Here is a 17,275-nt window from a genome sequence, read left to right as displayed (position 1 = left end):
TTTATTTGCTTCGGGACTCTACGTAATTACGGCTGGCTGGTGGTCTTCTTGTATGGATTGGCGTCGTCGAGGATACGGAACGGTGGGCATATCAGGTACAAGTTTTGAATATCGACTACGAGTAGTAGAGTGGCTTTCAGTAAACATGCCACTTGTGAGAAAGGCGCAGCATCCATCACATAACCGAATCGTGGACACTCATGCCCTGGTTATGCGGGCAAACTGCACTGTTTCGTCACGCGAGCCTAATCTGGGCAACTCTGGTCAGCACATCACCAGGTAACGGCGCAACAGAATCAATTACTACATCCTCCTCTTCGCCGTGTTTTCCCTCCTTTCTCCATATCCTTTCTCCATATTCCTTGCTAGGCATCTCTTTGACGCTCGCTCTAACTGTGTCAGTCTTGCGCAATGCCCAGTGCCTACCATTCTATAATGATCCCTCGTCGTATTTTGCTTCCTCCTTTTGCTAATGTCTATTTTCATGGAGCCTCGGATTTGCTGGCTACCTGGCCTGATTGACGACTTCAACAACGGCCTGGGATTTGGAGGTGACATCGCTGCCGTAATCGACCTGAGGAAGACCCATCATGGTCAGGAGACGCGGGGTGCTGACCAACTCATTGACGGTGACGGCTCGGCCGCAGACATCGGCAAAGGATTCGGCGGCAGCGGCGGGGCCGGTTGACAGACCTGGGATCCCCATGTCAGTGGGAAAATTGCTCTCTCGGCATGGCCCGCGCGGGCGCGGTCAGCAGGCAGGGCGGCGCGGATGCGGGTGCGGGTGTGGGTGCGGGTGCCTGGTGGATTGATGCACTGCCTGCCGCCTTTTTTCTTCTCCTCTTTGTGTATGCTAGTGCCACGGGGCTGTTCTAACCAGATTGCTGCCGGATCTGCTCCGGGTATTGCACGGGCTCGCCATCCCGGATGTGGTCGAGTTCGGTCATGATATACCGAGACCTGCTGACAAAGTCCCAGACGTGAAAGAGCCCACGGTGGGGGTTCTCAGGGTTCCAGGCCGGGTGGGCCTCGATGGCGATGATGAGCTCGGAGAGCCGTTCGATGATGGTGGCCCGGACTTCGGGGGAGGGAAGTTCAGCTGACATTTAGAATCGGGAGTTTGGGTACGGTAGAAGAATTGTTGAGGCAGGATTTAAGGGGGAAGACCAGGTGAACCAAAACCGTTGTCAAGCGATGCTGTAAGCAGACAGAAAATCACTGAACGAAGGTAGCCAGACGTTAAGGGAGTTGATGATGGAAACCGAAGACGAAGAGAGAAAGAAAAAGAAGTGGAAGTCTGGAAGCTGATGCTGGCTGAATTAGCAGAACCCAAGTTTCCTAATCTGTGACTTGTCGGTGAGGGTAAGCAAGGGTTTGGAACGCGTTGCCGCGTAGATGTGGCATGTTCCCATCGCACAGACTCAGCTAGACAACAAGCCACCGCCTTCGCTTTCAATTTTTAGGTTGCGTTTGCTGGGGGGGGGGGAACCGAGAACCCAGTGGGGTCGAAATGGCGGGATTGGGCTGAATGGAGGGGTTCGAGGGGTTGATGGGGTCGAAATGGCCGGTCCAGAATCGAAGATCTGGCCCGATTCTGGAAGCTCAGTTGCGAAGTCGATACGACGAATCTCGGATATGGTTGCACAGATAATAATGTTGTTGCAACGACAATCAGCCAACCATGCCAGCTTCCGTCAAACCCCCACGGCCCCCCTCGCCCCAGGGCAATAAGCCACACGATCTTCGTACATGCTGTGAATGCGACACAACTAGGTTGGAATATATCTCGAGCGAGGCAACGAGCCTAGTCCTGTCCTCGACGTCCTAACAGTATGCAAGCCTTCGGGCTTTGAGTCGGAGACTGGGATCATGCAAAATGTCCGGTGAGAACCAAATTATATCGGGCAGCCTGTGAGGCTGAAGCAGCGGAACAAAAGAAGTTTCTGCGTAAGAGCTCGTCTCGCATTGCTGTTGTGGGTAAGGTGCTCGTGAGACGGCGCTACAGTGGTGCTGAAGTCTGGGGCGAACTAAACCTAGCAATTCTTGAGAGAAATGGATCAGCGCCGATACACAGTGGTTAGGCCGGGACACTCGGATTCCTCGCAAGCGACCATAAGGCTATCAAGTTCGTGGTGAGGCAGGTGACGGCGCACGCGGCGGCATCGGCATGCAAGGCGTTTGTAGACAGCGGTAGGACCGCGGGCGGCTAGTTGCGTGGCAACAGAAAGGGCGTGATAGCTTCGTTTAGTGCCCCAAACAGACGTACGCGTTCCGTCAGTAGCCTTGTGCGCCGCTGCGCCACGACAATGGTTGGGCGAGGCTGAAATCGGGATTGCTGCTCGACGCGTCCTAGACCGAGAAGGGTAGTCACGTTGACCAATAATTGTCGAGGTTTGGGGGTAGCCAGAGTCTCGAGGCCGTCCTGGTTTCCTGTCCGGGACTGCGATCAGCCGTAACCAGGGCTAACAACTGGAACTAGGGTCCATCAGACGACCGAAGCTGACCAAAAAAGTCGTGTTGCAGATGCTCTGAGAGATCCGAGACACGACACATTAGTCGAAGGAAGAAGAGCGACTGCGACGACAGCGACTGCGCTTGTCAGGGCCACGGGGATTGCCTGGGTTCGTCCCCGAGGGCGTTTCGGGGAGGGGATGTGCATAACGTAAGGCAGGGAAGGTACAAAGGGCAAGTGGTGTTGTTGGCGGAGGCAAAAGTAGCGCTGTCATGACGCACTGGATCTGAGGAACGAGGTGCATCTGAGTGGGCGCCGCAGCGAACAGGGCGACGAAAAATGCTGGACCCTGGGCTTGTACGGGCTGTCTGGGTGCGTGCATGGGCTAGCGTCGATGGCTGGACATAACAGAACGGAGCGGGATCGTTTTCTGCAGTTGTGATCACTTCATCAGAGGCATCTTCGTCCGACTCAACACAGAGGAAAAAACGCAGTTTCTGTGTGGGAATACGGGCCACGGCCCAAGGTGTTGTCTCCGGTTTCCCTGCCGGAGGAGAGGCGTCCGTCCAATACCGGGTACCGTCCAAGTCGCGGTACTTGTCGGCATGGATTGGGAGTGTCGACGGCCATGCTTGCTGATGTCAGGGTCCTGGGGCTTGCTCGCATCGAGATCTCTGGTTGCGGCCACATGAATTGGCAATGCCGAGAGTGGTATTCCGCCGTGGCTGCGAGATTACTGATTCTGCAGTTTGGTGGAAGTTGGCGAACGGGTTTTCATCCCTTGCATTAGATCCGTCCTTCTTTATTACACACAGCAACAACGATGATAACAACCACAAACCCAAGCCCGTCTGTTTGCTGCGTGTAATCCGCATGGAGATGTCCTGGCCGAGGTGCTGAAAAGGGAAAATACCTTCTTTGCTCGAAGCTACACTCTCCCACCCGCCTGACACTTCGCCTTGCCGGCGAGATAGAGTCTAGTGCCTGCAGCGGCAGCACCTCAGAAGCAGCCCGGGCAGCCAGCCGCACATCGGAGGCGGACCGCCGTCCGATACAAGTGTCTTACTGGACGTCCACGAAGCAGTCACGTGGCGTAGAGAGGGACGTCTCACTCAATGGATGAGGTAAGCAGCTGCGTTGCACTACCTGCCTTAGGTAGGCACCTTCACTTACCTACCTAGGTGCCTCAAGGTGTGTGGGAGGAGGGGCTTCCACTGCTCAATGGCGTCATACAGTGTACCGTTGTGCTGGAATTCGACACTTGGAATCACGACTTCCTGGGGCAGCAAGAGGCGAACAATCAACAAACCAGATGTGTACACGGACAAGTAGTGTAGAGCAGCAGTGCGGCAAGAGACAACATCGAAGGCGATGGTCAGGAATGAAGAGACAGATGCCGAGTTCAGTAATGTACGGTCCAACGTCCCAACCATAAGGTACTTACTTGGGTGTTGTTCTCCACCAACCTTCCACCAACCTAAGGTACTTACCACATGCTGGGTCCCGCCCAGATGGCGGTAGCGTTTTGTTCAGAACGCTGCATCTCCACTGCAATCGTTGGGTACGGATTGGCTTAGTGGCTGACCCCAAGCAGCAGTTGGGTCGTTCTTGTACCAGCAATTGATCCGCCCGCCGTTGAGGGAAAATGCGAGCGAGCACCTGGAATCGTGTTAGCGCAGTGCAGCCAGCCGAACGACAAAAGTCAGTCCCCTCCATTCAGACCCGCGGTGTCGTCACAGCTAGCCCAGGATTCGTCTACTGACAACAGGCCGCTAAACCCTTATTCGCCTAGATGCAAGGGGCCCCGTCCAGGGCACTTGGAAAGCCCGCCCATGCGCCCTCGTCGCCTGCCGCCAGAACCTGGGAACTTCAAAGTACCGGTACTTGACAGCTACTTTTTTCCTGAACATCGACATGGGCCGCCGGGTCTGTTGCTGTCCGGGGGCGGCTCTCTTCTCTTCTTTCTCTCAATGTTGCGCGCGCGCGCGCCGATGCCTCCTCCCACTCATCCAGCAGCAGTGCAGATGTTCTTGGGTCTCGACTCGCATCTCCTCTGGCTGGCCTCTTGTCTCTGGGATTGGATTGGGTGGCCACCGTCTTAGTACCCCTGCTCCTGTTCTCTCTACCTACTCATGCTCTTGCTCGCAGGCCCCTGACCTATCTTTCTCGAATTTCATTGACCTCATTGCACGGCCACACCCTCCCAGAAACACCCCTCCAAATCCACTCAGACAACCAGCGGATTGGTAACAGGACGTTAAATGTATGACGCCTGCCTGCGAATCTATTCCATCGTTACTTCGCGCTCCAAACGTACTCTTCGTATGCTATCCACGCCTACCCGGTACATGCATGCCAGCACTCCTCCAACATCTAGCTCCGGCCCTCGGTCAACTAGCTTCGCCGGCGCCCCTTCACCTGGCCGCTTTTGATCTCGTTCAGGCGCATCATGAGATCCGCTCGTTTCTGGAACCACTGCAGCTCTGATGATCTCGCATATATGACCCCTGGTCGCTATCCCCCCGTCACTTCCCTGCTGCTGCACCACCCATACGTCCAAGAGCTTACCGGAAAAAACCACCACGAACAGTTGTCTGCTTTGGACACTTGGCGACAGCACGCATAGAAACACCGAGAGGTTACCACAAGAGAGACTTTAGAAGAAGAAAGACGCGGAAAGGGTCAGCTTGGAAGTAGAGGCTACGAGACGAACCGAAACCCTCCCAGATACCCCCGAGACGAGTCACCCGCGCCAGCGCCGTGCTGGAGGAGACGCTTCATGTCCTCCGACCAGCCCCGGGTCGTCGAGAGCAGACCATCGGCCTTGACGTCCAACCCGGTGCACGAAGCCGAGGACGAAAAGGACCATGGCACTGTCGAACGCCCTCTGCTGGCCGATCAGGTTCGAGATGTTATTCGCTTGATCCAGTGCCGGAAGTGCTCGCGCCCGCTCCGAGAGCCCGTTACATTCCCTTGCGGCAGAAGCCTTTGCAGAGAATGCCTCCCCGAGACGCACGCCCGAGAAAACATATCGTACCCAGCCACACCGGGCAGATTACAAGGCTTCGAATGTCCCTACCCCGGATGTGGTCGCAACCATGCGGTGGGCGATTGCGGTGTTGACGTTATCCTCACCAAGGCAGTCAACAACTTCAAAGCAGAGATTGAAAAGGCAAGGATGGCGGAAACAGTCGCCGAAATTTCCTCTCACATTGTCATACAACCAGTAAATCATGGCGATAGCGACACGAATGAGCAAGACCATGAGACGACGTCGAGAGTCATCCGTGGGGGCCCGCTGATCGCGGTTTACACACTTGCTGAAGAGGGCGATTTGGACTACAACTCTGACATTGCCTTTGCTGAAGTATCTTCCCATGGTGATGAGGCCGCTACTCTGGACACTAAGACTTTCTCCAAGGTCAAGGAATCTGTCAGGACAGAAATGGACTGTCAGGTCTGTTATGCCTTATTTTACGACCCCTTGACGACGGTCTGCGGCCATACCTTCTGTCGTTCATGCCTGCATCGGGTGTTGGACCACTCTTCATACTGCCCCATATGTCGGAGGGGCCTCTCGGTCAGCCCTTTGCTGTACCGAGAATCTTGTCCGTCAAACGAACATCTCAAGACTATCATCCAAACCTTTTGGGCCGACGCAGTCCTCACTAGAGGCGATGCGTTGGCTGCCGAGGCATTGAACAGACATCGGGAATTTGACATTCCGATATTCGTTTGTACGCTTTCGTTCCCCATGATGCCAACATTTCTCCACGTCTTTGAGCCACGATATCGACTCATGATTCGGCGAGCACTTGAAGGCGATCGAACTTTCGGCATGGTCCTTCCACAGCGGCCGCGCACGGCCAACGACACTCATTTCAAGGAGCAAGGTACTTTACTGCGGATCGTGAACGCGGAATATTTTGCCGATGGCCGTAGTCTCATCGAAACAACTGGCATCTCTCGGTTCAGGATCACAAGACATGGTATATTGGACGGGTACCTGGTAGGGAAGATTGAGAGGATTGACGACATCTCCATTGCGGAGGAGGAAGATCTGGAGGCGGGTGAAACCCAACTAGCTCTGGAAAGATATGAGAGCGCCAATACACATCAAAGCGAGGACTCGACGACAACGCCCACTGTTACAACCACACCCGAAGATCTTTCAAAGATGCCAACGAGCGAGCTACTGTCGTTTGGCGTGTCATTCGTTGAGAGAATGCGGCAACAAAGCGTGCCTTGGCTGGCACAACGGATGCTCGCAATCTATGGAGAATGCCCCAATGATCCGGCACTATTTCCTTGGTGGTTTGCCAGCATCCTGCCTGCTAAGGAGTACGAAAAGTACAAATTGCTCGGCACGAGGAGTGTCAGAGAGAGACTTAAGATCTGCTGCGGCTGGGTCTTGGAATGGGAGTCAAGTAGATGGTAAGTGTCCCTTGCCCAACTCAAGCTTTCCTTTGGCAGTCATCCCTGCTTTTGAGTTTGATCGCATCTTTTTCAACTTCGCTTCGGTTCAAACTCCCTCACGGGGTTGAGGCTGAATTGGAGGCGTCGCTGCCCCCGTTTGCTTGTTATCAGACAATGAAACAGACGGGCTAAGGTGCAGAATCTCTCAGGGGTGCCCTTATTGACGGCCGCTCAGGTCCCTCTCAGACTGCAGAATCTTCTGATGCCGGGGACTAGTCCAGCCAACGGTACTGCATGTCATACGCGAGTGGCCTAGGTGTTTTATGCCGGCCGGAGCCAAGGAAGCGACAGGGGCTTGCGGGCGCTCTCTGTGCCATGCCTCTTCAAGGAGAAAATATATAGGAGGATGAACATGTTTTCGCATTCGCATGGTAGCATTGGGCATGAGCTAGGACACTTCAACGCATTACATCATGATACAGATACCAAATTGGGCTATGCAAGTATGCTACTAGACAGCTATGTCTAAAGGAAAGTTGAGGACCACTGCAATCTTTCGGAAGTGAATCATCGTTCTTCACGTTGTTATAATGTGGCGCCCAAAAGGTATCCGAAGTCTCCGGACGTCAAGACAGGTTACAGTTATCTGCCCTTTGCGAATGCCTCCCACAAGACATATCAGTCAAGTTAAACATTTCTGCGTCGAATGGTTCAATCATTACTTCAACACGAGCTCATGTCCCTGTACGATATGAGCCAGAGATGGGCGGCACTCACAAAACACAGGAGTGGTTGGCTGAATGGAGGCATTGGAGGTTATGTCCATGTACTTTGGGAGGCAAAGTGACGTGCGGGATGGGAAAGAAACAGGTGCTGGTGCGCGAGTTACTCTTTCCCGAGACTACATCAGTCTGCTCTTTCATGTCAATCACCGTCTAGGTAGGTCACGTCGCTCTTGCCTTTTCTGCCGAGAACCAGTAGCACCTTCCTGGCCGAGTGAAAGACAAACTCTTCTTTTTCGTTTATCCGTTCGGAAAAAAAGACTTGCTACTACATACCTCGCCTCTTCCCACCTAACCTCGATACTTCACATTCTGCACCTCACCACCACACGGTGCATCGTGTTCGCCCATAATGGCACCCAAACGCAAGCGCAAGGCCACGGCCAAGACCTCGCAGGCTCCCAAGGACCCTGCTGTGACCTTCTTGGCAGAGAAGGGTGCCGCCAGTAACTATCTCCAAGTATTGCCTGGAGAGGTACGTGTGAACCCCCGAAACTGGGACGAGACAAATTGACCCGGCGTGCAGATCCGCCTGATGATCTACTCTTTGGCAGTAGTACAAGACGAACCCATTCGGCCTGTCCAAATCGAACACAGGTCCAACAAGTTCAAGACTGCTTCACTGCTGCCCAAATCGCGACAACAAGCAGTATGCACCTTTACCAGCTTACTTCTAAGTAGTCGATTCTTTTATGACGAAACCTTGGCCCACCCGTTCTTCTACAGAGTAAGTCAATGCAGAGCTTGGCGTTGGCGGTATACTGACATGGCGTCAGGAAAACGAGTTTGCCTTTCCTTCAGTGACATCGTTGCACATCTTCCTTTCGGCTCTGACGCCAGCTCGTCGCTCTTCGCTATGCCAAATACGCCTCGGCATCATCTCGTGGTGGGGGGTTTGCCTGCACGGAGAAAAGGCTGTGTCACTGGCAGCAGACATGCTGTCTCACTGTACCTCGCTGCGAAGTCTGAAGGTCGACATCGGCATCACCACCGGCATCTTGTATCCGACGCCAGCGACATGGTTCGCAAACCGTCGACAATCGGGGCCTACTTCCTGCATGATCAGTCCCAATTCCAAGCCATGGGCTGCACTACGACGCATTAGAAACCTACAGCGCTTTGAAGTGTCATTGCGATGCCGCTTCTGCGAAGATTCTCTTGTTGCTGGCTTGATATCGGGTCCTGTTATCTGCCAAAGCCATCAATTCCACAAGGACAGAAATAATCTGGAACAGGAGATACAACTTCTTCATGTCGCCTTCTTGGAGATAGCAAAGGATGTCTGCACAAAAAGTGCAGCGATCCCTGTGAGCGGAAGGCGACTGACAGAGGTCCTGGCCGCTTCAAGACTCGACTTTTACGGTGAAGATAGGGTCCGGCAAGATCTACAGGCCGGCATGGTATCCAGCAGAACTCGAGGACGGATGAAGCGTCTGGAGACCGCAGGCTCTATTAATGGGGTCATACCCGGTGCCAAACTTAACCCCAAGTATCTCGAGGTGGATGAGTACCAGGGCGAGGAGGACCAGTAACACGACAAGAAAGAATGAGGACGAGGGTCAAGACGATGGTACTAAGAGAAACGATTGGGCAGTGCCGCAGTTAGAGATAGGGATACCAGGTAGATAACGACAGCCGTATCTGATACCAAAGGAATCCTCAGGATCCGACGCCATTACGAACATGAACGAGGCAATGCTCCCATAGTGCCGCATATGGAGATGGGCACTTTCAGCCAAACTCGAGGCGACTGCTCCATGAGGCACACTACCGGCTTCCAACACCGTCCTAGAACCCTGCCAAGGCCCACGTTCTTCGTACTGCGAGGCCACCCACAAACCGTAAGAAACACACCTGGCCAAAGACGCCGACACTCCCAAGAAAAGCAAAAGACTCGTGGTGGTCACTGTATCCCAAAAAAGGCATCGTCGAACTTGCCATGCTCCATCTCCGTCATATCGCCAAAGTACATATCATCGAAGGTGCTGCCGTCTCCACCGTCGCCGCCCATGTTCATGTCGAGATCCATTTCATCGAGACTCGTGTTGCCATCGAGGTTGAAGAGGTCATCCAAGTTTGTTGAGTCCTGCTTCTCCATCTTGCCTTCGGCAGGCTTTTCCTGGCCGGCTACCGCCGGTGCCGGCCCACTTGCTGCCGGTGCTGCTTGTGCTGCTTGTGCTGCGGTGTCGGCTTTGGCGTTGTTGACATTGTCCGGCGGGAGCAGGTTGTCGAGGGACAGGAGATCGCCGCCCATCTCGCCAGAACCGAATGACATATCCATGGCGGCGTCTTGAGACTGGGGTTGGCCCTGAGAGTCGTTATTTGGCGGGGCAAGACTAAATGTCATGTCGGTGAAGTGGAACTCCGAGTTGCTTCCTTCCGCGCCGCCGCCGCCCGCGTCTCCTCCCAGGCCGAATAGATCGTCCATCGGGGCCTCGGGGGCGCCAGACTGCGGAGGCTGTGTGGCAATAGGTTCGGTCTTTACCTCGGGCTTCACGTCTCCCATGGGCGCCATCATAGCCGGAGGTGCCGGTGCCTGCTCCTGCTTGATTGCCTGCGCAGGCTCTACCGGCGGCTGGAAGCTGACGCCCATGTCGGGGAAGGGGGCCATCGATGGAGCCGCGCTCGGCTCTGCGGGGACCCTATGCGGGCCCGAAGCTTGTGTGAGCTGGGCCTTTTGGTCGGGAGACGGCTCCCCGGATGAGGAGTCGAGGTCGATGGCCATTGGTGACTTTGTCTGCGCATCGACCGGGGCCGGTTGTTGAATTGGTCTTCTTGCCTCCTGTATCCTGTCCAGATCTCTTTGCAGAGCTGCCTTTGCTCTGATCTGCCGCATTGGTCAGAGAAGACACATCCCGACTTGACAGAATAATGACTTACAATTTCGCTCTCCAGGTCATCTAGCTTCCAGTGGAAGCTTTCAATAATTTCCGGCATCTTTGTTTGGAGGGAGATGTGAGCTTGAAGCTGGTGCTTGCCATCCTTACCCCAGGCTTTCAATGCCTTTCCTGTTTGTACGAGCTATAAAGAGAAGGAGTAAAGTAAGCAGCAGTCTTCCCAATCAGTCTAGATAGGTGCAATTAACCGCGTCATTGATGAGCCCATGAAGAGCCTCTGCAGGATCCATATCGGCCGGCTTCGAGGTGACCATCTCAGTGGGATGTACCGGCCGAGCCCCAGTTTATGCGGCCAGGTATACAAAAGCTGTTCGAGCTGGTTGAAAGGGTGAGAAGTATGAAGGTCTCGTGGAAGTCGGCCTCGTCAAGTCGAGATGTGTTGTGACAAGTCGCTTCGATGCTTGAAATGATGTCCGAATTGATGCCGAACCAAGGATTTGGCAAGCAGATGTGGATGTGAAAATGGCGTCCTCAGTGAAGCCGTGTTCAACACAGTGAAAGCCTAGACCCCTAATCTGCTATGACGATAACTGAGAGTGGATGTGATTGCTGAGCGCTGTAAGTGGCACTGATTCGACAAGTCGTCAATGTTTGATGTCGTTTGAAGCTGTCTACCGCCAACCTCCGACCTCAATGGCGGGGATACGTACCGCACGCAGAAACAGAGGATGAACGGAGAGGCCCGAGCAGACAAGGTGGGTCCAGTGCCGAGAGACTGCAGCCTCAGGCTCAACCAATCGCTGTAGTCCGCGCAGTTGCGCTAACGCACCCGCTGTTGAGCTCTCTCAGCGCCAACCTGTGGAAAGAGAAGCGGCCCTGGCAGCAGTGACCCCGCGCATCCAACACGGCACGGGTGTGGACGCAGACGTGGGATGTTTAGGCGGGCACGGCGGGCAATTGTACTGCGCGGACTGGCAACGCCATATCGACCGTACCTTACCTAAGACCGGTAGGCACACTAGGTACCTTAGGCAAGCACCGCCGTAGGGCATTTCCCCTCTCCCTGATCGCGCGCCGTTTGGTTGTGTCTCTCGTCCCCCACACTTGCCTTCCATGCATCAGATCAAAATCTTGGGACGAAAGGCAATTGAAGGAGGGGAGGGGGGCTTTCAGTCGACTTGAAACATGGGAATGCCATGTGGGAAGCTCGTGTCTTGGTCCCTAGAATCGAAAGCTAAGGGCAACCGGCTACGCTCCTGTGAGAATCCCGGCCTATTTCAGCGTAACGGCGTGTCCCGACTAGTATCGTCTGCTTTTGCCCAGGAACGCTCTCTCCCGTATCCGTACTATGCAACTCGCTACAGAATGGCTAGTGTTAGAAGTATGAGCAGCCTTGCGTGGGGATGCTAGACCCCAAGGAGGAGAGCAATCTGCCTATCTAGTATTCGCTCGACAAGAACCAATCAACTCGATGCCTTTCCGGGATGCAAAGCAGAGGCTCTCAGATGTCGTTGAGGTAAGGGTAAACGGAGGTATGGATAGCCCTATTGGCGGCGCGATGCAGTGGATTAACTTAGCTGATGAGTGTTCGTCCCATCCGTGCCGGGAGCCCTTCTCCCGGGAGATTGGTCGTGTCCTGCAACACAGTTTCGTAATCCAAACCCTCGGTCACCGATGTCTCTTTCTTATGCGGCATGGGCTGGCTGCGAATTTCCTCTAGTGGGAGGTGCCGTGAGGCTCAATGGCCACTAGAAGCATCTTGCAATCTCCTAACCCCATCTAGTGCCAGTGGACACCTCTCCTTCTTGTATCCAGAGCCGTCTTTCTTGGACACTAGATGTCCAGCATCGCCATGCGGCGCTTAATTGTTCGTTGCTCGATCGTAATGACCGGGGATGGACGAGGCAGGAGTGCGAAGACAAGAAAAAAAGGTAAGTGACCGAGGCAGGACCAGGAATATCCCATCTTGACGGAATCGTTCGATTTTGTGAAGATTCCATCATTTCTGCACTAGTCGTTAAGCCCCTTCCTATATCGACTTGTTTGCAGCCAGTGTTCCATACCATGGCCGGGGCTTCCATTGACTCGAATATTGCTCGTCAGCGCACGCATTTCATGCCTCATTCGAGCTCATCTTATGGTGCTTCTTAGCGGTTGGCGTCCTCATCTAATGTGACGCATTTGAGCCACCGCGAATAGCCGACCCCACATATACTATGGGATTAATGCTGCCTAGGTATATGCGTCGTCTTATGGCCACCCTCACGGTCTTCAGTACAGTGTGTCCCCCAGGGAGCCAGTTGATTCTGGGCAAGTAAATCGCCGTCGCCGTCGCCGTCGCCGTCGCCTTCGCCTTCGCCTTCGCCATCGCCATCGCCATCGCCATCGCCATCGCCATCGCCATCGCCATCCCAAGCGGCCTTGCCTGGCTCGCTCATGGGCTGTCGTTGACAGCTGTGCGGCATGTCTTCATGGTGTGATGCGTAAAGTTCTTCGTTGTCAGTGTATGTCAGTGGCAGTAGGTGGCTTCATACCAGAGAAGGTCTAGCGTTAGTCGCTTAGGCTGGATCTATCTGTTGCAGCAACACCCCTTTTTTGCTGCCATCCCATCTGCTCACGCCACAAGCCCTGACCTACCGGGAAGCTCGACCCAAGTGCCCTCGACATTCGGGGCGCGGCGTTGAGTGCGGGATGCGACAAGTACAGTGTACTCGACGTCGGCGGCAAGCAACAAACAGACGAAGGAGGTAAAAAGCCCACGCCGCTGAGTGACCAGCGACTGGCACCCGGGTTTTAGGAGCACCACCCTGGGCCGACTGGGAATAGGTGACAGCTGTGTCCATTGGACAGGCTCGCAGGACAGGCAAATGCCTGGCACTGGGCTGGGCTGGGCTGGACGAGACCTTCAACGGGCCAATCTTGTCTTCTGGGGCCGGTGGTGGGGATTGAAGACCCATCACATCCATATGCTGAAATCTGGAAGTGCGCTTAGAGGAGGTACCTATTGTTGGAAGAAGAGTGCAGCTGTACTAAGGTAAGGTAGGCAGGCACCCGGTAGGTAGGTAAGGTAGTACCTTCGACAGCAGGCAGGTTAGGTGCCAGGTGTGATGCTGCGCGCGCTGGTGCTGCAGCACTCGATCCTCGTCCAATTGCACGTTGACAAGGACGGGATATGTATCGGAGGCGCTGGGAAAATCTGGCTGCACACTTTGCATCCTGCAGGGCTGCGTGGGCAAGCAAGTACTCATGTGAGGCCAGGTAGGTAGGTAAGGTGAGGATGTGTGTAGTGAGCTTCGCAGGCAAAGTAGGTAACGTATAGGTAAGTAGTGTAGACAAGACAGGCAAGGCAATTTGGTGTTGGGTTGTTTAGTGCTCCAATCCTGGGATGATGAAAGTCCCCTCATTGCCCTCTTCCCATATGCTCCCCTTCCCCTCCGCCGGCCAGCCCCCTCCCCATCGTAGAATCTCCTCTCCTCTTCCTCCTCCTCCTCCTCCTCCCCTCCACGTCCACCAGCAACCTCCTCTCCCGTCTCTATCCTCGGATCGGTTTTTGTCGCAATTCCTTTCAGGGGTTTCCAGTCCTCTTCTTTCCTGCCTGTTTCCTTGGTGCTCGTCTCCGCTCATCATTTCAAGTCGTCTAACACCGCAGCAAGTACGCCACAGCTGGAGCTACCACCCGCAGCAACGGCCGGTACAGCAAGCACGCAGCACACAGCACAGTCCAGCGCAGCGCACTCAAAGTACTTTGGAGCTTCTCAATCTCGGCATCTCTCTTATCATTCGCCCTTCCCCTTGTCTCTCTATCCGCTTGAGCATCTGCCTCTCTGTCTCTTGTCCTGTCACGTTGGGTCGACGTCCTTTTTAGCTGCCACTGCTCATCCCGTCCCCACGTCCACATTTTTTCCAAGAGACTTTCGGCTGCCTTCCACCTCCAAGTCAGAGTCAACTCAAAAGTCGTTTGACCCAGACCGCCAAAAGACTCGACCTCGACCTACCTCCTGGCACTGGGACGAGTCGACACGCCAACAACAACTCGACTCCTCTTCCTAATTGTCCCCACCTCTTTTCTCTCCCTCTCGCTCTTTTGGCCTTGTTGCTTTGCCTTGCGTTGGGGTTCTAGGGTCACGTCAGACATTCGGGGAACACTCTTCAGTACCAACACCACCACCACTCCCGCCCCTCCTTACGCCACTACCCAGCTACGAACAATCGACCGCCTGCTTTTCGAAACGACGAGTTTGCTGCTTCGCTGTTCCAACTGTCAGATTGCGCAATAGACTGCTCCAGACTCTGCTTCTTGAGGTTTCTGACTATTTGCCCTAATATTGCTATCGACCGTCAGTACACACGAAGTCGGCGCGGTCCCAATCAATCTCTCGAGATCCAAATCGTCGCGCGATCGCATCCTAATACCGAACGAAGGGACAATGGCCGACAACGGTGCTCCCAACGCGGCGCAGCTGCCCCCTCCTCCTCAGCCGAACGCCGGTGCGCCAGGCTATGAGAATGGTCAGAACGGCCAGTCCAACCCGGCTCATATGCCGCCTCCGCCTCTGCACATTCCCCAGAACACCAACCCGATCCCGACTGCCGTCACATCGCCTCTTTCTGGCGTTGACAAGATCATGTCGCCTAGCAGTGCCGGGGGATTCGGCCGCCGCGCGGCTCCCGAGCCTAACAAGCGGGCGCTGTACGTGGGAGGCCTGGACCAGCGTGTCACTGAGGACGTTTTGCGTCAAATCTTCGAGACGACGGGCCATGTTCAGAACGTCAAGATTATTCCCGACAAGAACGTGCGTATTTGATCCGTGTATACACTGTGGGCGGAGATGCCGCTGGCTCCGATGAGTTTGGCGTCAGCTCTGGAAAAGCCTTCTGCTTCTCCTTGGCCCTTGTTGGAAGATTTGCTGACTTTGCGCCAAAGGCAAAGGGCTACAACTATGGCTTCGTTGAGTACGATGACCCTGGTGCCGCTGAACGCGCCATGCAAACCCTGAACGGAAGACGTGTTCATCAATCCGTATGCATTGCCTAACCCCGCCATGCCACTCGGAAACTGACCGATTAACAGGAAATCCGAGTCAACTGGGCATACCAGTCCAACACCTCCAGCAAGGAGGACACATCCAACCACTTCCACATCTTTGTTGGCGATCTTAGCAACGAGGTCAACGATGAGGTTTTGACGCAGGCATTTTCCGCCTTTGGTTCTGTCTCGGAGGCCCGTGTCATGTGGGATATGAAGACTGGACGATCTCGTGGGTACGGTTTCGTGGCTTTCCGCGATCGTCCTGATGCCGAGAAGGCTCTGAGCTCCATGGATGGTGAGTGGCTCGGCTCACGCGCCATCCGTTGCAACTGGGCAAACCAGAAGGGCCAGCCATCCATCGCACAGCAGCAAGCCATGCAGGCTATGGGCCTGACCCCCACGACGCCATTTGGTCACCATCAGTTCCCGGCTCACGGCGTCGCCAGCTACGAGGTCGTTCTCGCCCAGACGCCGTCGTGGCAGACGACCTGTTATGTTGGTAACCTGACTCCCTATACCACCCCCAATGATGTCGTCCCGCTTTTTCAAAATTTCGGCTATGTCGTCGAGTCTCGTTTCCAGGCCGACCGCGGGTTTGCCTTCATCAAGATGGACAGTCACGAGAGCGCGGCCATGGCCATTTGCCAAATGAACGGCTATAATGTTAATGGACGTCCTCTGAAGTGCAGTGTAAGTTTAGATCACCCCAAATCGAATTGGAGAAGCAGCACTGACGTTCTTTTGTGAAGTGGGGCAAGGACAAGACTCCCAACCCTCAAAGCGCTGGCTTTGACCCCTCGCAGCAGGCCTACAGCCCGCAGAGTGCCTCCGGACCAGGCTACCCCGGCACCCCGACGGCATACTTCCCTCAGTATGGTGGTATGTGCTCGAACTCGGACTACAGCTCGCGCATCGGTTGGGACTAACAACATTCTCATTCAGGTCAGTACGGCGGTCAGCATGGCAACTTTGCCGGTCCGACTGCTCAATCCCCGGCCGGTTACGGAGCACAGCCGATGGGATACGGCGGACCCCAGAGCGCAGGAGGCTACGGTCGTGGTCAACAGCCACCCAATGCCCAGTGGCCCCAGGGTCCTCAGGGACAGAACTTCAACAACGGCTTCGCCGGATACCAGGGCTAGATGTTCGAAACGGCCTTGGTGGCAAGCCAGAGCGTATCGCCATGCGTGTTGGTCGAAACAAGCACATCTCTCTCTCTCTCTCTGTCTCTCTCTCTCATGCTTGCGCGCATACACAGCGATTGCCGGGATTTAGGGGTATCTTTGAGGAGTTCTTGATGTTTCTGGTGGCAGAAATGGCATGACCAACACATCTCCCATGTTTTCCACCAAAAAAAAAAATTTCTTGCCAAGGCGTCTCTCTATCTCTCTCTGTCTCTCCTTTCATCTGCGATGAGGGACATGTATCGGTTTCTGTTGTGTGAGCACTTGGAGTGCGATGGGGCCATCATGTGCATTTTCCGGAATGTTCTTTACTACGTCTTCGTATTTTCCTTCTACGGCCTTAAGTGATTCCCAACAAGTCACAGATATTTCTTCTTCTTTCCTTACGCGGTCATTTTCTCTCAACCTGTCGGGGTAAGAGGCAGACTTGATATGCTGTTCCGTTGACATAAAAGTTTGCTACTTTCTGTTCTCTCATGGATACCTCTTCAGCATGACGGATCTGTTGGATTGACGAGCTTATGACACAACTTTCTTTTCTTTTCTTTTCTTTTGGACCCAAAAACCCATTTTCT

At 54.5% G+C, this 17,275-nt stretch overlaps 6 protein-coding genes across 6 annotated transcripts; 3 read left to right on the top strand and 3 right to left on the bottom strand.

The window, feature by feature from the left end:
• Positions 1-235: 235 nt before the first annotated feature.
• On the bottom strand, positions 236-1,106 carry CGGC5_v001300 (uncharacterized protein; the record flags this gene model as incomplete). The annotated part of the gene is made up of 4 exons (XM_032026322.2): positions 236-250; positions 308-389; positions 510-693; positions 878-1,106. The coding sequence occupies 4 exons, from the start codon at positions 1,104-1,106 to the stop codon at positions 236-238; spliced, it is 510 nt and encodes a 169-aa protein (XP_031877212.2).
• Positions 1,107-5,231: 4,125 nt separating this feature from the next.
• Positions 5,232-7,144, top strand: LONRF1 (LON peptidase N-terminal domain and RING finger protein 1; the record flags this gene model as incomplete). The annotated part of the gene is made up of 4 exons (XM_066150811.1): positions 5,232-5,819; positions 5,874-5,909; positions 6,084-6,886; positions 7,104-7,131. The coding sequence occupies 4 exons, from the start codon at positions 5,232-5,234 to the stop codon at positions 7,129-7,131; spliced, it is 1,455 nt and encodes a 484-aa protein (XP_066009977.1).
• An 858-nt stretch (positions 7,145-8,002) lies between these two features.
• Positions 8,003-9,182, top strand: CGGC5_v001298 (uncharacterized protein; the record flags this gene model as incomplete). The annotated part of the gene is made up of 3 exons (XM_032026319.1): positions 8,003-8,125; positions 8,177-8,377; positions 8,427-9,182. 3 exons carry the CDS (start codon positions 8,003-8,005, stop codon positions 9,180-9,182), a joined length of 1,080 nt encoding a protein of 359 aa, XP_031877210.1.
• Positions 9,183-9,553: 371 nt separating this feature from the next.
• On the bottom strand, positions 9,554-10,801 carry CGGC5_v001297 (uncharacterized protein; the record flags this gene model as incomplete). The annotated part of the gene is made up of 3 exons (XM_032026318.1): positions 9,554-10,477; positions 10,531-10,671; positions 10,736-10,801. 3 exons carry the CDS (start codon positions 10,799-10,801, stop codon positions 9,554-9,556), a joined length of 1,131 nt encoding a protein of 376 aa, XP_031877211.1.
• A 1,908-nt stretch (positions 10,802-12,709) lies between these two features.
• Positions 12,710-13,154, bottom strand: CGGC5_v001296 (uncharacterized protein; the record flags this gene model as incomplete). The annotated part of the gene is made up of 3 exons (XM_066150810.1): positions 12,710-12,978; positions 13,022-13,031; positions 13,125-13,154. 3 exons carry the CDS (start codon positions 13,152-13,154, stop codon positions 12,710-12,712), a joined length of 309 nt encoding a protein of 102 aa, XP_066009749.1.
• Positions 13,155-14,914: 1,760 nt separating this feature from the next.
• Positions 14,915-16,658, top strand: UBP1-1 (Oligouridylate-binding protein 1; the record flags this gene model as incomplete). Its single annotated transcript, XM_032026316.1, has 5 exons — positions 14,915-15,280; positions 15,412-15,507; positions 15,559-16,206; positions 16,266-16,395; positions 16,459-16,658. 5 exons carry the CDS (start codon positions 14,915-14,917, stop codon positions 16,656-16,658), a joined length of 1,440 nt encoding a protein of 479 aa, XP_031877191.1.
• Positions 16,659-17,275: the final 617 nt, after the last annotated feature.

The sequence above is a fragment of the Colletotrichum fructicola genome (genome assembly GCF_000319635.2).
Source record: "Colletotrichum fructicola Nara gc5 chromosome Unknown KSG_Nara_v1_contig01, whole genome shotgun sequence".
NCBI classification, from domain to species: Eukaryota; Fungi; Ascomycota; class Sordariomycetes; order Glomerellales; family Glomerellaceae; genus Colletotrichum; species Colletotrichum fructicola.
The sequence above is the reverse complement of the archived record's forward strand: the minus strand, read 5'-3'. Positions and strand labels throughout refer to the sequence as shown.